This window comes from Mustelus asterias, chromosome 4 (assembly GCF_964213995.1).
Source record: "Mustelus asterias chromosome 4, sMusAst1.hap1.1, whole genome shotgun sequence".
Taxonomy (NCBI): Eukaryota; Metazoa; Chordata; class Chondrichthyes; order Carcharhiniformes; family Triakidae; genus Mustelus; species Mustelus asterias.
The window spans coordinates 82,855,938-82,875,975 of NC_135804.1; the positions used below are offsets into that span (position 1 = coordinate 82,855,938).

Below are 20,038 nucleotides of genomic sequence, written 5' to 3' on the forward strand. Positions count from 1 at the left end.
AAAAGTTATTTACCCTATACAGAACTACGCTAAAACACACAAAACCTTCCTGCAAAGTTTTTTTTCTGCCAGAAGCACTTTAAATCTCCCCCCCCACCCACCCTCACGGCCTGCTCACTGCCCTCCCCCTCCCAACCATTCCCAGATCCAGCCCCAGCCCCAAACCTCCCCCCCACCCACCACGATCTCCAGCACCGCCCCACCCCCCCACCGCAGTCCCAACCCACTCCCCGCAGCCCTGAACCCCTGAGAAGGCTGACCCACCCCCCCCCCTCTCTCCCCTGCCCCAATCGCTGGCCTCCCTCCTTCCCTGACCAATCGCTATGCAGAGTGACAGCAAGACCCCCCCCACCCCCACCGATCGCCCAACATCAGACCCCACTACTAGGCCCCACCCCAATAGGCCCCCCCCTCTTGGCACTGCCCCATTCCCAGTGGGCAGTGCCAAGGTGCCCCTTGGGGATTGGCACTTTGCTCCTTGTCCTGGGGCACAGGCAGGCACTGCCAGGGTGCCCATGCCCAGGGGCACCACCCCTCCTGCCACCCGACCCCCTGGGGGCCCCGATTGCCCCCACTTCACTCCAGTGGGGTCAGGCCACTAGTTCCCCAAAAGTGGGGAGCTAGTGTAATCCTCACTGGAGTGAAACACTCCAGTGACGAGGCGCAAGAAGCTAGCAGGCCCGGAGACTTCAGTCCCGGGCCCGCTAACCTCATTTAAATTAGCTGGAATTGTCTGGCGCGGAGCAGACGCCACCGGAAATCCGGGGCTGGAAGACGCTATCACGGCAGGAACGCTTGCGCGAATCCCCGCCACGAGATTCTCCCGCATGGGAGAATCACCCCCATAGTTATGCGTCGATGGAAGCTTAACCTCTTGCTTAAAAATATGCAGCGTTTTCTCCATACTATTTTGGTCATTCATTGTTCTGAGATAAGTTGGTTGATCGTCTGATGAGAATGAAACACTTGCAACAGGTTTTTCCTATCTACTTCTGTTTGAAAAAGGTGCAAATTTTTTTTGTCACTTTATAGGAAATGGTTAAAACTTCATGTAACTTCCCACCTTAATAGTAGTCCTCTATTCCAACTCCAAAGCTTCCCATAAAACTTTATGCTGACGTCAACAATGGATCTCTCAGGAAATCAACCCATAAACAACATGAGAAATGGAACCTATGTTTGGTCTTGAATGCTGACTGAGAAGCATCAATGTTAAAAAAACCTCAGAGTAAGATAAATGTAACAATGTACATCAACATAAAGACATCAACCAAAAAACCATTAGTAGAATATGGCAAGTATTGATTTCTTACACAGGAACAGTTTAGAAACAAAAAAATAGGAATAGGACATTCAGCCCTCTAGCCTGCTATGCAATTTAATATGATCATAGCTGATCTATTTCAATGAGGTGGAGATGCCAGCATTGGGCTGGGGTGGGCACAGTAAGAAGTCTCACAACACCAGGGTAAAGTCCAACAGGTTTATTTGGAATCATGCACTCTGAAAGCTCGCTATTCCAAATAAACCTGTTGGACTTTAACCTGGTGTTGTGAGACTTCTTTCTATTTCGATGCCATACGCCCGCTCTCTGCCCATACTTCTTGACACCTTTAAAGGCTAGAAATCTATTTCCTTCTTGGCCTCCACAGCCTGTGGTTGAGAATTCCACAGGTTCACCACCCTTTGAGTGCAGACATGTCTCTTCATCTCACTCTTAAATGGCCTACCCCATATCCTGAAATCGTGACTTTGTTCTAGAACCCAGTAGCCAAAGGAAACAACATACCTGCAACCAGCCTCATCAGAAAATTACATATTGCAATGAGATCCCCTCTCCTAAATTCGAGCAAATACTTTTTTTTCATTTGTGGGACATGGGCGTCGCTGGCTGGCCAGCATTTATTACCCACTCCTAGTTGCCCAAGGGCAGTTGAGGCTCTGGAGTCACATGTAGGCCAGACCAGGTAAGGACAGTAGATTTCTTTCCCTAAAGGACATTAGTGAACCAGATGGGTTTTTACAACAATCAACAATGGTTTCACGGTCATCAGTAGATTCTTAATTCCAGAGATACTTATATTGAATTCAAATTCCACCATCTGCCGTGGCGGGATTCGAACCTGGGCCCCCAGAACATTAACGGAGTTTCTGGATTAACAGTGTAGCGATTAATAGTCTAACGATAATGCCATTAGGCCATCGCCTCCCTGATACTGGCCCAATCACTCTATGTGCGACAATCCTGCCACCTCAGGAATTGGTCTGGTGAACCTGCGCTGCACTCCCTCCATGGCAACCATACCTTCCTTAGACAAGGAGACCAAAACTGCACACAATATTCCAGGTGTGGTCTCAACAAGGCCCTCTACCCTGCTGTAACACATCCTCAATTGTAATGAAGGCCAACATACCATCTGCTCTTCTAACTGCTTGCTGCACCTGCATGCTTGCTTTCAGTGACTGGTGTACAAAGACACCCAGGTCCCTTTATGCATCAACATTTTTCAATCTACCGCCTATTCAATTCTATTCTATATAAATAATACTCTGCCATTGTGTTTTTCCAACTGAAGTGGATAACTTCACATTTATTCACGTTAAACTGCATCTGTGATGTATTTGCCCACTCACAACTTCTACAAAACAACTTGAACCATCTCATCATCCTGACCATTCACATTCCTACCAAGCTTTGTGTTGTCAGCAAACTAAGAAATATTACATTTAGTTCCCGCATCCAAATCATTGATGTATATTGTGAGACCAGCTGGGGTCCAAGTAACGATCCCTACGGGACCCCACTAGTCACCATCTGCCGCACTGAAAAAGACCCACTTATTTCTACTGTTTCCTGTCTGCTAACCAATTCTCAATCCATGCCAATGTATTACCCCCAATCACACACTAACCTCTTGTGAGAATTTATCAAAAGCTCTCTGAAAATTCAAATGTACCACATCCATTCATTCATCCTTATCTATTCTGCTAGTTATGTCCTCAAAAAATTCCAGTAGGTTTGTTAAACATGGTTTGTGGCTGCAACTGCTTGCTGTCCAGTAGAAAGGTTACCTATCCATGATGACCATTTGGTAGCCCTTGCCTTTTTCATTGTTAAAAAGTAATTAAAATCCCTTCAGAGGCTGCCTCCACCCTCCTCTCTCTCTCTCTCCAAACTGCATTAGCAGCACCCAGCTCTGCTGGTGGGCTGCCAATTTGAGAGTTGGAGGACATCCATGAGCTGTCCAGCTTCAGATATCTGCCCAGCTTCAGATATCTGCCCTCTAATTTTAAATGAATGGGGCTCCAAGGCGAGGCCACTTAACTGGTCGCTTCCTCAAAGTCACCCTCTGGTCCTTCTGTTTAAATACTGGAAAAATTGACATCATCATTTTCAATCAGCCCAATCACCCTCCTCCCTTACCCAGTAAAAAGTTAATTTCCTTGTCCCTGATCCCATCTGCTTTCCTGACCAATCTCTCAGGTTGAACCAGGCTTCACAACCTCGTTGTCTTTTTTGATGTATATCAAGCTTTTAAATATATCCTCTACACCACAAAGACCATTCAATCTCCATAAATGGCCTGTCTCGGCCTGTACCTGTTTACCCTATTGAAACATTCATCCGTACTTTTGTTATCTTCAGGCCTGACTATTCTTCCATAAACCTGGGCACGTCTAAACTTGGGCCTATATCCTATTGTGTACCAAATTTCAGTCACCCACAACCCAATGATCATTAACCTGCATTGGCCCCCATTTGATGTAAAATATGTTCAAAGCCCATAACAGACTCTCTACACCCAATCTCTCCAACCTTCTCCAGCCCTACAAGCCTCAGGGAACAATCTGTCTTGCCTACATTGGCCTATGTGCATCCACTGCTCCCTTCATCTCACTAATGGATGCTGCGCCTTCATCAAAATAATCTCCAAGCTCTGGAATTCCCTCCCTATGGTTCTCGGCCTCTCTTCTTAAAAGTCACCAACTTGATTAAGCTTTTAGCCACTCCTCCAAACATATTTTCCTTCGGTCTGGTGGGTCGATCTTTGACTGATTATAATTCTGTCAAGGACCATCATGTAATTGACAATAGCCCACTTCAAGAGGGTAAATATAAATTATTATATACCCTTACGTACAGGTTTCTTCACTTCAGAAGGTGCAGGTGGCGTAGAAGGTGCTTCTTGCCGTGATGTTTTCATTTCACCAAACCTAGCTTTAGGTTTATACAGTTTAGCCTTTCTTTCGTCTCTTTCTTTCTCATCTGAAAAATTTGAAAAATGAACCCAAAAAAATAAGAATCACCAAAGAAATGTAATACCCAAAAGCAAAATATTGCTGATGCTGGAAATTTGACATAAAAACAGAATGCTGGAAGTGCTCAGCAGGTCAGGCAGCATCTGTGGGGAGAGAAATAGAGTTAACAGCTAATGAAAAGTCATTGATCTGAAACATTAACTCTTTCTCGCTCCACAAATGCATCCTGACTTTAGGTTTAATAACCAAATTCCTAGTGATGCTCAAGTCCAATGCTGCAGTTATTTTGAAGATACCATTAAGCCTGGGATGTGCCTTTAGAGTGGAGCACCTGGCACCAAATCTTGGCACACAACTCCCTAATCTGGGGAAAACAGCTTGGAACACGCACACTTAAGAGTCTTGTTAAACTGACTGCCAACTTCTAGAAAACAATTTTGCTAGAAGACAGCCAAAAGGGTACAAGGTTCTTCTATAACTTAGGAAATGTATAGGTGGTCTATTTCTGGCTGGAAATAATCAATTTCTCGATGAATTATTGCTGAAGTTAAGTCAGCATTCAAAACTCAGCTATTTGCTGTGATATCACATGAAGAGACGTGCAAATATAAAATATTTTTAAGACTGGCAAAACCAAAACAAAAATGCATTGTGGAATGAAAATAAATATAATTCTTATAAAGAAGTATAGTACATTACTTCAGTCACTAGAAACCATACAAATCAGTACATGTTTCTTTACTGTTGCTGAAATGCTTGTAACCAGACATAAGGTTCAGTTATCATGCTGAAATACAGATAAAACTCAATTCATTATTAAAATTAAAAGGACAAAGGTAAATAGAATATATCCTCAAGCATCTTCAAAGTCTTGACTATGCCAGAACTCTACCACCTCACCCGGCACGGAATCGGCACAGGCGGGTGTCCGACAATGGAAATCTCCGGTGACCTCAGGCAGGAATTCCCGTCTCACCCGAGCAAGGCCGTACAATTCCACCCTGTGTCTAGCTCACTCTATAAATATTCATATATGTAGTTGCTCTTTTAAACAAAAGAACTACAATTACACTTTGGCACAATCAATGCGAAGTACAATTTAAACAGTTACCTTTAGCTGCATTTACAATGCCACCTCTTACAAAGGTTTTAACATTGCCTGTACCACCCGAGTCAAAGGAGGCCAAAAATTCTTCATAGATTTCAGCTGCCTTTAGTTCCTCTTCCTGTTAAAAAAAAGTTTACATTTTTGCAACTATTAATTATTTTCACCACTCAAAGCAAGAAATACATCAGTAAGGGAAACAGTTTTCTAACTGGATCTCATAATTAAAGCTACTGTGCTTTACTATTGCTCTAAATAACTTGTGGAACTGAAGATAATTACTGCTGAGAGATAAACAACCATTCCTTGCATTGCTCCATAAAGTGATACGTTTGAAGCAAAAGCATTTCAATGGCACTCAATTTGTTCGCTCACTTCACAAATTCTGTTCTTTATGCAAATTTGAGTTTCTGCAACTTAGACCTGCTCCATAAAGTACTTTACTGGTGCTGAAGCTTTTCTTTCCATTTCAGGTTTCAAACAAAATATTTCAATTGCTCTTTGAATTACAAGGGTGCACACCAAAAGATTTTACTTGATCAAACTTGTTTTCCATTAGGTAAATATTGCTTCTACAGTTAAAACATCATCTAAACCTTTATCAAGCGCAGGACCTTTGGCAGATTATGAAAATAATACTTTGAAAACTTTCAAAACCAAGCTTTTTTGTGATGTCATCACTTACATGAATCATATTTTAGCTCATATTTGCATTCCTCAATATTAAATGTAATCTATGCCCCATATTTCCATAACCTACAAATTCAAACTTGACAATTTTTCTAAAAATTACTAAAATACTCAACATTAGTTATTGTAATATTAATTCAAAAAGCAACCCTGTATGCACATAGCTACTAGATGTTGGAGCACATTAGATTCAAATGCCCCATAATTCCCATTAGACAGAATACACAAAACATTATAAAATGGAAACAAAAACACAAACCTTCTTTCGCAGTTCCTCTTGCCCTTTTTTGCTTAAGGTCCTTTTTGAAGCCAAGCTCTTCAGTTTGTTTTCTGCCATTTTCTGCTGATAAATGAAAGCACAATTTAACTAGGTTCACACTTGGTTTAACTCCAGGCCAGCAAAAAGCTAAACCTGGTAGATCATCAGGTGCTCCAATTCAATTTCTGCTGAGGTCACACTTTGACACAGCTAAAAGAGAAGCTGCAAAATAGCACTACCCAAACTATTATAGTTGCCCTCACTATTATGGCATCAAGCTTGCAGGGAAGAGGGTTGTAGAAGAAGAGGTTGAAAGATGGCAAAATAAAAACTCCCAGTGCAAGTTTTTAACCATATAAAAATCAACAAAATTCAGATTAATATTTTTTGAATGTGCAAGACCATATTATTGCTATTAAAGGTCAGTCTGCAGTCCTGATAGACAGCTCATGAATTATTCATTTTGTGAATAGTACAGGCATGATGAGCTGAATGGTCTCGAAACTCTAGATACACAGAATTTATAAGTAATATGTCATGTTAATCATTACTACTTGTTCCTCCGTATTTATACTTGTACTTGGCACAAAAGCTGTGACCATATAAACTTCACGTCTGATCCTTGGCATGACCATACTTTCCCTCAAAGACCAAAATGGAGGCCTGTGGAATACAACTTACAAGGAAAAGGTTCCAAAGGAACAGATTTACAATTTATATATTTAAATATACTTTTATTGATTATTGAAATAAAAACAAGCAGATTAATATATTTTCAGATTTGTTTTCTGGTTAGTTAATAGGTAAACAGAAAACAATCTTCCCAAATTTGAGAAATAAATTCTAGTGCTTTCTTACTAAAATTCAAGACTGGAGATGTCTCTCAGACCTGTCAAGTCTCTGCTGATTGCCATTGAGCATGTGCAGCCACAGAGGTCTACAAATGCGCAATAGCACCCTCGGTTGCTAGAGCAAGCTTGCTGGCGATTTAAGCCCCATCCTCTACAAAGGTCCGAATCGTCATCAGATCAGATACTCAGATCCATCCAAAGTCAGAGATACTGCAATCTTCAGCCTTTCATTCCTAGCTAGCTAGGCAGCAATAAGAGCAATGCAGTACTACAGATACACTGATGGTCCTCTAAAGACCAACCAAATGGACAAACTGTCAACCAATCAAAGGCCAACCCAGACTGCATATCAAAGGATTGCTACCGAAAAGCCAGGTTTGCAATTGTACCGCTAGACATAATTATCAATGGCTTTGACAATTGCGCCTGCATGGAAATGAGCAGGTCTTTGGAGACAACGAAAACAGATACTTCTAGATTGCTAGGGGCTCGTGATCTAGATCTAGATCTAGGAGCTCGTGATCCATATCTTCACGAGGGCAATTAGGGATGAGCAATAAAAATGCTGGATTGCCAATGATGAAAGAACAAAGAAAAAATTACGATGGAGAGTTCCATAAAAATTCTGCTCTTGATAAAAGTTTGGCCAAAGATGATGCTTCTTCCATTTCAGCAATGTTCAAAGTAAAACCTTTCAATTTTCCTGAACATACCTGGGTTTTGGAGTTTGGTGGACTTCTCATATTTTAAGTTTAAAATAAACCTGACAATAAATTACAAAAATTAATTTTAAGGATCTTCACATGAGTTCCTTACCTTGGTAGTGTTCTAAAGACAGGCAATTACTTCATCAGGGAGGATCCCCAAAATACACAGTCTATTGAATAAAAATAACAGAAGACTGAAATCAGTGCATTTGTCCACTTTTGTTGCTCAAACTTTTATGGACACAAACCAATAAATTGTCATATTGACATTGGTTACATATTTTTTAAAAACAGTAGCAAGGTATGTTAAATTGTTGTCACTGTCTTTTAGTTGTTAAATGAAGGCTCCGCATTGTTAAAGTGACTTGTTTGAGTTTCATCTAAGATCCTATGGCACTGGTGATGGACAAGTTTTCTTAGCACAACCAATGGATTAACTCTGGCCTCAATCATTCATCCTTCTGTGCTGTAATGACAACTACTCTATCTTACCGTTTATGGGATTTTACTGTGCACAAATTGGCTGCCATGTTCACTAAGCAACACTGATTACACTTCAAAAAGTATTTTTGTATTCTTTCATGGAATGTGGACATCATCGACAAGGCCAGCATTTGTTGTCCAACTCTAAATACCCTTAAAAAGGTGGTGAACTGCTGCATTGCATCTGGTGCAGGTACACCCTGTGCTGTTAGGGAGTTCTAGGACTTGACCCAGTAGCAGTGAAGAAACCGTGATATATTTCCAGGTCAGGATGATGTGTGGCTTAGAAAGGAATTTGCAGGTAGTGGTGTTCCCATGCATCTTCTGCCCTTGTCCTGCTAGGTGGTAAGGGGTTACAGGTTGGGAAGGTGCTGTCAAAGAAGCCTTGGAGATATTCTGCCACTGCACTGATAGTGGAGGGAATTCATGTTTAATGTGGTGGATGGGGTGCCAGTCAAGCAAACTGCTTTGTCCTGGATGGAGTTAGTGAATTAGGTGGTGAGTTACTGACCACTAAATTCCCAGCCTCTCACCTTCTCTTTTAGCCTCAGTACTTGTATGGCTAGTCCAATTCAGCATCGGGTCAATGGTAACCCCCCAGGATATTGATTATGAGGATTCTTCAATGACCATGCCACTGAAGTCAAGGGGAGATGGTTAGATTTCCTTTGATGGGGGTGCTCGCTGGATTGCACTTTTCTGGTGCAAATGTTATTTGCCAATGAAGCCTGAATATTGACCAAGTCTTGCTGCAGATGGACATGAATTGCTTCAGTATCTGAGAATTTGCAGATGGTAGTGAACATTCTCTGCAATCATCAGCAAACGTTTAACAGTTTAAAATCGCCAACAATTTACAACCTGAAGGAATGATACTCCGCAGTTCAAATTTTTCATTTTTTGGGGCCAGGGAGGTCAACTGGCAGTCACTGTCATGTCATTGAAAAGTTATTGCGCTATAAAACTTCTGGACCTAACTTTCTGCAGCAACTTTCACAAGCAATTGATGTGCAAATAGGAAATGCTTTAAAATAATGGTACGGTTCAGAACAAAATGCTGTGTGTGTGAAGCAAACAGCATAAATCAATCACAAGTTCCGGAGATTTGCAACTCACTGTATCTCTGCTTCCCCTGAATTTGCTGTCCCATTTGCACATTAATAACATGCATTTATTATTTTTCAGCAAATGTCACCCCGTCACTGTTAGTTTCTGGTTGACAATAACTGGGGCTACCCAAGCAACAGTCTGAGTTGCCACTGCATATATTGCCTGATCTGTTGAACTTTTAGTACCATTTAACATCAGTAACTTACATCAATAGTTTGTCACTTTTGAGAATGCAGTTCCACGTCATTTTAAATAGGGACAATTAGGGGTTAATATAGACAGATGCAAGATCACTTAGTAACAGTGTATGCTGAGAGATAGTTTGATGTTCCAAGCCTAATTTTGTACATAGTTAGAAGAATAATTAGTAGAGTTAAAGTTTACCAACAGCTTTGCCTCCAGCGGTTTCTATCAATCCTAATCAAGGACAACATAAGCTAAGATTCACAACAATGATCAATGATTAGATAGTGACAACAGTAAAGACAACAGAAAAAGCACCGAGTAAACAGCCCAATTACTAAAAAAGCAGTAAACAAAACAAAGAACAAAGAACAGTACAGCACAGGAAACAGGCCCTTCGGCCCTCCAAGCCTGTGCCGCTCCTTGGTCCAACTAGACCAATCGTTTGTATCCCTCCATTCCCAGGCTGCTCATGTGACTATCCAGGTAAGTCTTAAACAATGTCAGCGTGTCTGCCTCCACCACCCTACTTGGCAGCGCATTCCAGGCCCCCACCACCCTCTGTGTAAAAAACATCCCTCTAATATCTGAGTTATACTTCGCCCCTCTCACCTTGAGCCCGTGACCCCTCGTGAACGTCACTTCTGATCTGGGAAAAAGCTTCCCACCGTTCACCCTATCTATCCCCTTCATAATCTTGTACACCTCTATTAGATCTCCCCTCATTCTCCGTCTTTCCAGGGAGAACAACCCCAGTTTACCCAATCTCTCCTCATAGCTAAGACCCTCCATACCAGGCAACATCCTGGTAAACCTTCTCTGCACTCTCTCTAACGCCTCCACGTCCTTCTGGTAGTGCGGCGACCAGAACTGGACGCAGTACTCCAAATGTGGCCTAACCAGCGTTCTATACAGCTGCATCATCAGACTCCAGCTTTTATACTCTATACCCCGTCCTATAAAGGCAAGCATACCATATGCCTTCTTCGCCACCTTCTCCACCTGTGTTGCCACCTTCAAGGATTTGTGGACTTGCACACCTAGGTCCCTCTGTGTTTCTATACTCCTGATGACTCTGCCATTTATTGTATAACTCCTCCCTACATTATTCCTTCCAAAATGCATCACTTCGCATTTATCCGGATTAAACTCCATCTGCCACCTCTCCGCCCAATTTTCCAGCCTATCTATATCCTGCTGTATTGCCCGACAATGCTCTTCGCTATCCGCAAGTCCAGCCATCTTCGTGTCATCCGCAAACTTGCTGATTACACCAGTTACACCTTCTTCCAAATCATTTATATATATCACAAATAGCAGAGGTCCCAGTACAGAGCCCTGCGGAACACCACTGGTCACAGACCTCCAGCCGGAAAAAGACCCTTCGACCACTACCCTCTGTCTCCTATGGCCAAGCCAGTTCTCCACCCATCTAGCCACTTCTCCTTGTATCCCATGAGCCTTAACCTTCTTAACCAACCTGCCATGTGGGACTTTGTCAAATGCCTTACTGAAATCCATATAGACGACATCCACGGCCCTTCCTTCATCAACCGTTTTTGTCACTTCCTCAAAAAACTCCACCAAATTTGTAAGGCACGACCTCCCTCTTACAAAACCATGCTGTCTGTCACTAATGAGATTGTTCCGTTCTAAATGCACATACATCCTGTCTCTAAGAATCCTCTCCAACAACTTCCCTACCACGGACGTCAAGCTCACCGGCCTATAATTTCCTGGGTTATCCCTGCTACCCTTCTTAAACAACGGGACCACATTCGCTATCCTCCAATCCTCAGGGACCTCACCCGTGTCCAAAGAAGCGACAAAGATTTCCGTCAGAGGCCCAGCAATTTCATCTCTCGTCTCCCTGAGCAGTCGAGGATAGATGCCATCAGGCCCTGGGGCTTTGTCAGTTTTAATGTTCCCTAAAAAACCTAACACTTCCTCTCTTGTAATGGAGATTTTCTCTAACGGGTCAACACCTCCCTCCGAGACACTCCCGGTTAACAGCAACAGAACTCATGGAAAGACTAGAGAAAAGTAAAATAACGGAAGTATTCTTACCCGTACCAAAATGTTTTTAACAGCTAAAAAGATCAAGCTAAAAGGATGAAGCCAAGAAGTGACAGAATTGGTGTTGCAGGGTTACAAGGTACAAAACCGTTTCAAAACTTCTTAAGGACACAAGCAGCAATATAGATGACCTAAATGGTCAAGCAGGGAGATTCTTGGGAAAAATTACAGAATACAATGGGAATTATGCGAGTGCAGACATTATGCTCAACACATATAATGCAAACTTCAAATTAGACACTGGAGCAGGAGTTTCAGTTCTTTCAGACACAGAAGTGGCTAAAGCAAGACTACGTCTGGCCAATGACTATACAACTCCATGATCTAGGAGGCTTTTAATTGAAGACCAGGACCTAAAGTTTACCATTGAGATAGGCCACAAGCCATTGGTTATATTATTAAATGCTTAAGAATTAGCAAAGATTCCAAGTGTCCAGAGATTTCACTTGATGAGATTTGATACTACAATTGAGTATGTCCAAGGAAAATAACTATCTACAGCAGATGCACTGTCACACATTCATTGTGACCAAATTTGCGAAGGCCATGTTATGGAAAAAACACTACAGCCAGGAATCTCCCCCAAAAAAACTAAGTGCCCAATGGGTGGGAAAATGGGAGAATTACCCACCCGGTTTTTGGGCGTACTTACCTGAACAAATCTGATACTCTGTGCATCACCGAGTGCCTCAGAGAGATTCACACTGGTAAGTGGGAGGGACCGGGCTTCAACCCGCAGGAGGCGCCAGAATCAGCTGAGCAGGCTACTGCGCATGTGCCAATCTTTCAGCGCTCCCCGCCGCCGCCGCACCCCCCCCCCCCACCACAAATCACAGGCCTCCCGATGGCCTTCCAATATCTTCTCAGGCCTTCCCGATCGCTGCCCATCCCCCACCATTCGCCAGCCTTCCCGACATCCCCCCCACCCCCCGATCGCTTACCAGACACCCCAGACAGGCCCAATCTCCCCCTGCCATGGCAAGCTCTCTCCCCCCCACACCACAGCCAGCCCCAGCCCTGCACCCCGTCCCGATGGCTGGCCCCAGCCACAACCATTTGCAACCCCAATCACGCCCTCTCTCCCCCACCGACCCCACTGCAGAGTTGCAGCAAGTCCCACCTCCACCACCACCGATCTCCCCCCAGTATGCCCCAGCCCCTTTGGTCCCCACCTTCTTGGTGTGCCCGATGGGCAGTGCCAGTGTGCCCCTTGGACAGTGCCAGTGTGCCAGGCTGGCACAGCCAAGGGGCACCCCCCACACCCCCAACGGGGCCTCAATGGCTTCTGTCCCCACCTGCAGGATGATCACGCCTGTTCCCTGTTCGTGGGGGACAGTTGTAAATCCGGCTGGTGATGGCTACTCGCCAATAAAAAAGGCCTCGGAGACTCATGATCAGCCAGAGGCTAGTCGCGAGTTCCTGCTGATGCCTCTCGGCCCACTGCGCTACTCAAACAACGCAGAAGGCTGGGAGAATCCCAGCCTACACGTGCGATCTTATCTTATGGTGACTGAAAATACAATGAGAAAAAGGGGCACTTGTATCTACAAGACTATGACCTTCAATGGGATGGAGTTATCTAGATGATCAGGAATATGACCCTGAATAGTCTCTGATGATTCACATACCACTCTTCAAAAGAGAACATGAAGAACTTGAATCATATACATCCTCCGAAAAAGCTGAGAGCAAGGTTGAGGAGATTGATGAAACAACCACAACTGATGAAGACAGAGCCTTTGGGGGGCAGGATTATGGGTAAGTTAATGTAAATAACGCACTTAATCGAGTCACACACTTTGGAGAGGCAGAGAGATGAAGTGTACAGAGTTAATGTAACTAGACAGCGATGTAATATCACATGACAGAGTATACTGAGATAGTTGTATGTGAAGCCAATAAAAGTTAGTTCACCAACAGCCTTACCTCCAGCAGTATCTATCGATCCGAACAAAGGCCAACTAAGCTAAGACCCACAATAATGATAATAGAACAATAATTCTGATTTGAAAAATATATTAATAGCTGAAATGTGGTAACAAACAGACCGGAACTACGTCACTTAACTGAAATTTAAGGACAATCATGCACTTTGAGGATGTTTGCATATTCTTTCCCAGGAGCAGTAGATATCACATACCACGCTTCATAATGTTTTCATTCTCAATCCCATTTGATCCCAAGCCAAAACATCCAACCCCAGATTCTCTCCATCACAGAGGTAGCCTATTTCTATCTCTATAACACTGCCCTCATCTAAATGCATCTCCCGTTGAAACCCTCAACCATATCATTGTTATCACAAGATCCTGGAATTCCACTGCTCTCCTGGTCGGCCTCGCTTTTATTGATCCAAATGTTTAGTGGCTGTATCTTATCTAGCACCAGCTAACACTCGTCTGTTACCACCTTGCTAACCTACATTCGCTTCAGGGTACCCCTAATTTCTCAGACTTAACACTCTAACCCAATGTCTGAATTCCTTCATGGCTTTACCACCCCACCTGCAGTCTCCTCTAGTCCTTAAACTACTTATCAAACTCTTCCTTTTTATAATTTGGGCCTTTTGCGCATTCCCTTCTCTTTGGCCAGCATTGACCATACATATCCTCAACCATCTAGGTTGGTCCCCAAAACCTCACCACCTTTAATCCCTTCTCAAACCCACTTGTTTGTCAAGTATCTTCTTTGGCCTGATGTCCTTTTTGTATGGGAAGTAGCATAGGACATTTTTCAATCTAGTTTATTGCTAATCTGTGTCAGTTTTTCAGTTTTGCATATGTGCTAGCAAGTCACATCGTCTGACAGGTTCAACCTAGTATCACTAGACAACAAACTGGGTCAGCTTTACAGGAACTGCAGTTTGATGCTAAAACAATCTTTACAATATAGACTGTAAGTAAGTAAATGCTACAGATATAAGATTTATTTTTAGAGTCAAATGCCATACTGCATTAGACCTTTCCAGCTCAGTAATCACATGCCCTTTGTCGCACACCTGTGGTCACTATTCATGCATGAAGCTCAACAGTGAGTACAAGAAAACTGATCGATCATGAAGGGCATAATAATCAAGCCCAAACCAGATGGCCCAGGAACTAAACTAACCAGGCATGGTACTGAGCTGTACAGAACATTCTAACACAATGTATTATGTGGTGAAAAACTAAACCTTACTAATTCCTATGTTTGATTGAGTTATTTGGTGAAATACAGAGAGAGTTGGAGGGCAATAGGTTAATGTTGTACAAATGAACTTTCAAAAGGCTTTTGATAAAAGTATGACATGTCTTGTTAGCAAAATTGACCACCAAGGGATTAAAGGGGCAGTGGCTGTGTGAACATGAAATTGGCTAACTGACACAAAAAGAGAAGCAGCTGTTTTTTAGACTGGAGGACAAAGAAATGTCTTGCAGGACTCAGTGTTGGTATTACTTCATTCTCTGATATATATTAAGGATATGGAGATGCCGGCGTTGGACTGGGGTAAACACAGTAAGAGTTTTAACAACACCAGGTTAAAGTCCAACAGGTTTATTTGGTAGAAAATGCCGTTAGCTTTCGGAGCGCTGCTCCTTCGTCAGATAGAGTGGAAATCTGCTCTCAAACAGGGCACAGAGACACAAAATCAAGTTACAGAATACTGATTAGAATGCGAATCTCTACAGCCAACCAGGTCTTAAAGATACAGACAATGTGAGTGGAGGGAGCATTAAGCACAGGTTAAAGAGACGTGTATTGTCTCCAGACAGGACAGCCAGTGAGATTCTGCAAGTACCCACTTCATATAGAAGTCTTAGAAGGCTGTTAAAAAGGCATATGGGATCCTTGGCTTTGTACAAAAGCAAGATTGCTGTGCTAAGCCGTTATAAATCACTGGTCAGGCCCGAGCAGCAGCAGTGTACAATTCTGGGCACCATATTTTAGCAAGGATCCCAAGTCATAAGACAGATTTCAGAAGACTAGAAAGGTACAAGGGATAAAAGACTTCAGTTGCATGGAGAAACAGAGAAGTTTGGACTGTTTGTCTTCAAAAAGTTTGAGAAGAAATCAAGTTTTCAAAATTATGAACTGGTTTGATAAGAGTAAATAAAGATTAAGCTTTTCAGTGGCAGAAGGACCAGTAACCAGAGGACACAAGCTTAAGGAATTGGCAAAAGAACCAGAGGCGATGAGAATAAATTATTTATGGAGCAGGTTACAATCTGGAATGGACTGCCTGAAAGAATAAAGTCAATAATAACTGATAACAATAATAACTGATCAATATTTGAAGTGGGAAAATTTGTAGGGCTACAGGGAGAGGGATTAATTGCATAGCTTTATCAGAGTCATCATAGACACAATGGGCCAAATGGCCACTTTCTGTGAACAAAGAACAAAACAGCACAGGAACAGGCCCTTCGGCCCTCCAAGCCCGCACCGCTCCCTGGTCCAAACTAGACCATTCTTTTGTATCCCTCCATTCCCACTCCGTTCATATGGCTGTCTAGATAAGTCTTAAACGTTCCCAGTGTGTCCGCCTCCACCACCTTGCCTGGCAGTGCATTCCAGGCCCCCACCACCCTCTATGTAAAATATGTCCTTCTGATATCTGTGTTAAACCTCCCCCCCTTCACCTTGAACCTATGACCCCTCGTGAACGTCACCACCGACCCGGGGAAAAGCTTCCCACCATTCACCCTATCTATGCCTTTCATAATTTTATACACCTCTACTAAGTCTCCCCTCATCCTCCGTCTTTCCAGGGAGAACAACCCCAGTTTACCCAATCTCTCCTCATAACTAAGCCCCTCCATACCAGGCAACATCCTGGTAAACCTCCTCTGTACTCTCTCCAAAGCCTCCACGTCCTTCTGGTAGTGTGGCGACCAGAACTGGACGCAGTATTCCAAATGCGGCCGAACCAACGTTCTATACATCTGCAACATCAAACCCCAACTTTTATACTCTATGCCCCATCCTATAAAGGCAAGCATGCCATATGCCTTCTTCACCACCTTCTCCACCTGTGACGTCACTTTCAAGGATCTGTGGACTTGCACACCCAGGTCCCTCTGCGTATCTACACCCTTTATGGTTCTGCCATTTATCATATAGCTCCTCCCTACATTATTTCTACCAAAATGCATCACTTCGCATTTATCAGGATTGAACTCCATCTGCCATTTCTTTGCCCAAATTTCCAGCCTATCTATATCCTTCTGTAGCTTCTGACAATGCTCCTCACTATCTGCAAGTCCTGCCAATTTTGTGTCGTCCGCAAACTTACAGATCACCCCAGTTACACCTTCTTCCAGATCATTTATATAAATCACAAACAGCAGAGGTCCCAATACAGAGCCCTGCGGAACACCACTAGTCACAGGCCTCCAGCCGGAAAAAGACCCTTCCACTACCACCCTCTGTCTTCTGTGACCAAGCCAGTTCTCCACCCATCTAGCCACCTCCCCCTTTATCCCATGAGATCCAGCCTTTTTCACCAGCCTACCATGAGGGACTTTGTCAAACGCTTTACTAAAGTCCATATAGACGACATCCATGGCCCTTCCCTCGTCAACCATTTTGGTCACTTCTTCAAAAAACTCCACCAGGTTAGTCAGGCATGACCTCCCTCTCACAAAACCATGCTGACTATCGTTAATGAGTTTATTCCTTTCTAAATGCGCATACATCCTATCTCTAAGAATCTTCTCCAACAACTTCCCCACCACGGACGTCAAGCTCACCGGCCTATAATTACCCGGGTTATCCTTCCTACCCTTCTTAAATAACGGGACCACATTAGCTATCCTCCAATCCTCTGGGACCTCACCTGCGTCCAGTGACGAGACAAAGATTTGCGTCAGAGGCCCAGCGATTTCATCTCTCGTCTCCCTGAGCAGCCTTGGATAGATTCCATCAGGCCCTGGGGATTTGTCAGTCTTTAAATTCTCTAACAAACCTAACACTTCCTCCTTTGTAATGGAGATTTTCTCCAACAGTTCAACACTCCCCTCCGAGACACTTCCAGTCAACACATCCCTCTCCTTTGTGAATACCGACGCAAAGTATTCATTTAGGATCTCCCCTACTTCTTTGGGCTCCAAGCATAAGTCCCCACTTTTGTCCCTGAGAGGTCCGATTTTTTCCCCAACAACCCTTTTGTTCCTAACGTATGAATAAAATGCCTTGGGATTCTCCTTAATCCTGTCTGCCAAGAACATTTCGTGACCCCTTTTTGCTCTTCTAATTCCCCGTTTCTGAGTTCTTTCCTACTTTCTTTGTACTCCTCCAGAGCTCCCTCCGTTTTTAAGCTGCCTGGACCTACCATACGCCTCTCTTTTCTTTTTGACCAGTCCCTCAATTTCTCTGGTTATCCACGGTTCTCGAATCCTACCCTTCCTATCCTTCTTTTTAAAAGGCACATGCCTGTCCTGCAGCCCTAACAACTGTTCCTTAAAAGACTCCCACATGCCAGATGTGGATTTACCCTCAAACAGCCTCTCCCAATCAAGAGCTGCCAATTTCTGCCTAATCCCACTAAAGTTAGCCTTCCCCCAATCCAACACCTTACCCTTGAGACACCACTCATCCTTTTCCATCACTATCCTAAAGCTAACAGAATTGTGGTCACTATTTGCCACATGTTCCCCTACCGAAACTTTGAAGACCTGACCGGGCTCATTCCCCAGTACGAGGTCCAGTATAGCCCCCTCTCTAGTCGGGCTATCTACATATTGTTCCAAAGAACCCTCCTGTACGCATTTTACAAATTCCTCCCCATTCAGAGTCTCTGCTCTCAGCGATTTCCAGTCTATACCAGGGAAATTGAAGTCTCCCACTACAACAACCCTATTTTTCCTGACATATCCGTTCTTCCACTTCCCTTGGGCTGTTGGGGGGCCTGTAGTACACCCCCAACATAGTGACTGCGCCCTTCCTGTTTCTAAGCTCCACCCAGAGTGACTCGTTACACGACCCCTCTGAATTGTCCTCCCTCGGCACCGCTGTAATATGCTCTCCAATCAATACTGCTACTCCCCCACCTCTTTTGGCCCCTCCTCTGTCTCGCCTAAAACACTTGTACCCCGAAATATTCAGCTGCCAGTCCTGTCCCTCTTTCAACCAAGTCCTCTGTCACCGCAACCACATCCAAATTCCTCGTGAGCATTAAGGCCCTAAGTTCGTCTGTCTTACCTGCTACGCTCCTTGCATTGAAGTATAAGCACTCCAGACCTCCAGGCCCAGTGAGGTCATCCTCCCCCAGAGTGCTCTTCTTCTTTGCCAGCCTTGTCCCAGCCCCAAGCTCGTCCCCAGCCTCTACACTTGTAGACCTAATATTTTGATCCCCTCCCCCCTGCCATACTAGTTTAAACCCCCCCGAACTGCACTAGCAAAACTCCCAGCCAGGATATTCGTGCCCTTCCAACTTAGTTGTGACCCGTCCTTCTTGTACAGGTGCCATCCTCTCCTGAAAACTTCCCATTGATCTAGGAAAATGAAGCCCTCCCTCCTGGACCAGTCCTTTAGCCAAGCTATATCATTTTCTGATTCCAGACACTTAGAACTTGTGAAACAAGGTCAGTCTAACTCTTCCCTTAACAGCATAAGAAATAGGCTTGAGTGAAGTGGTTCAAGCCTGCTCCACCAAACAATAAAATCATGGATGATCTCCGTCATCAACTCCACTTTCCCCCCACAATTCCCCATTTCTGGTTCAAAAAAATCTACAGTAAGAAGTCTCACAACACCAGGTTGAAGTCCAACAGGTTTATTTGGTAGCACAAGCTTTCAGAGCGTTGCTCCTTCATCAGATGAGTGGAGTCACCTGATGAAGGAGCAGCGCTCCGAAAGCTTGTGCTACCAAATAAACCTGTTGGACTTCAACCTGGTGTTGTGAGACTTCTTACTGCACTTACCCCAGTCCAACGCCGGCATCTCCACATCAAAAAAAAAATCTATACAGCTCAGTTTTGAATATACTCCATGACTGAGCAACTACAACGCTCTGGGATAAGATTAAAAACTCAAGAGAAGAAATTCTCTTGAGCGATCTCCAAAGCGATCCCCCCAGTCCTTTATTCTGAGACTATGTCCCTAATTCTCCACATGCGTGCCAGAATAAACAGGCTCTCAGAATCTTGTGCAGTTTGTTGAAGTCACCTCCCTTTCTTCGAAACACCAGGGAGCACAGGCCCATTCTATTCAATCTTTCCTCAAGGGAAAGATTTGTCCTACAGGAACCCATTGAGCGAACCCTTATTGCACCCTTCCAATGTCTTGATTGAGTGAAGATAGAAAACATTCACCCAAGGAAGAAGGGTACACGAGA

At 43.8% G+C, this 20,038-nt stretch overlaps 1 protein-coding gene across 3 annotated transcripts in view; it reads right to left on the reverse strand.

The window, feature by feature from the left end:
- The window catches only part of LOC144492814 (U2 snRNP-associated SURP motif-containing protein-like), an 82,232-nt gene that overhangs the window by 46,400 nt on the left and 15,794 nt on the right, over window positions 1–20,038 (reverse strand). For 2 of the 3 annotated variants that reach the window (XM_078211286.1, XM_078211284.1), the window contains exons 2-5: window positions 7,982–8,042; window positions 6,315–6,398; window positions 5,372–5,486; window positions 4,143–4,267 (exon numbers count right to left, since the gene is read on the reverse strand). In XM_078211286.1, coding sequence (XP_078067412.1) covers window positions 4,143–4,267; window positions 5,372–5,486; window positions 6,315–6,392 — 318 coding nt within the window. In that variant the 5' untranslated portion in view covers window positions 6,393–6,398; window positions 7,982–8,042. The remainder of the gene's footprint in view (window positions 1–4,142; window positions 4,268–5,371; window positions 5,487–6,314; window positions 6,399–7,981; window positions 8,043–20,038) is intronic. The other variant, XM_078211285.1, reaches the window with a different exon arrangement.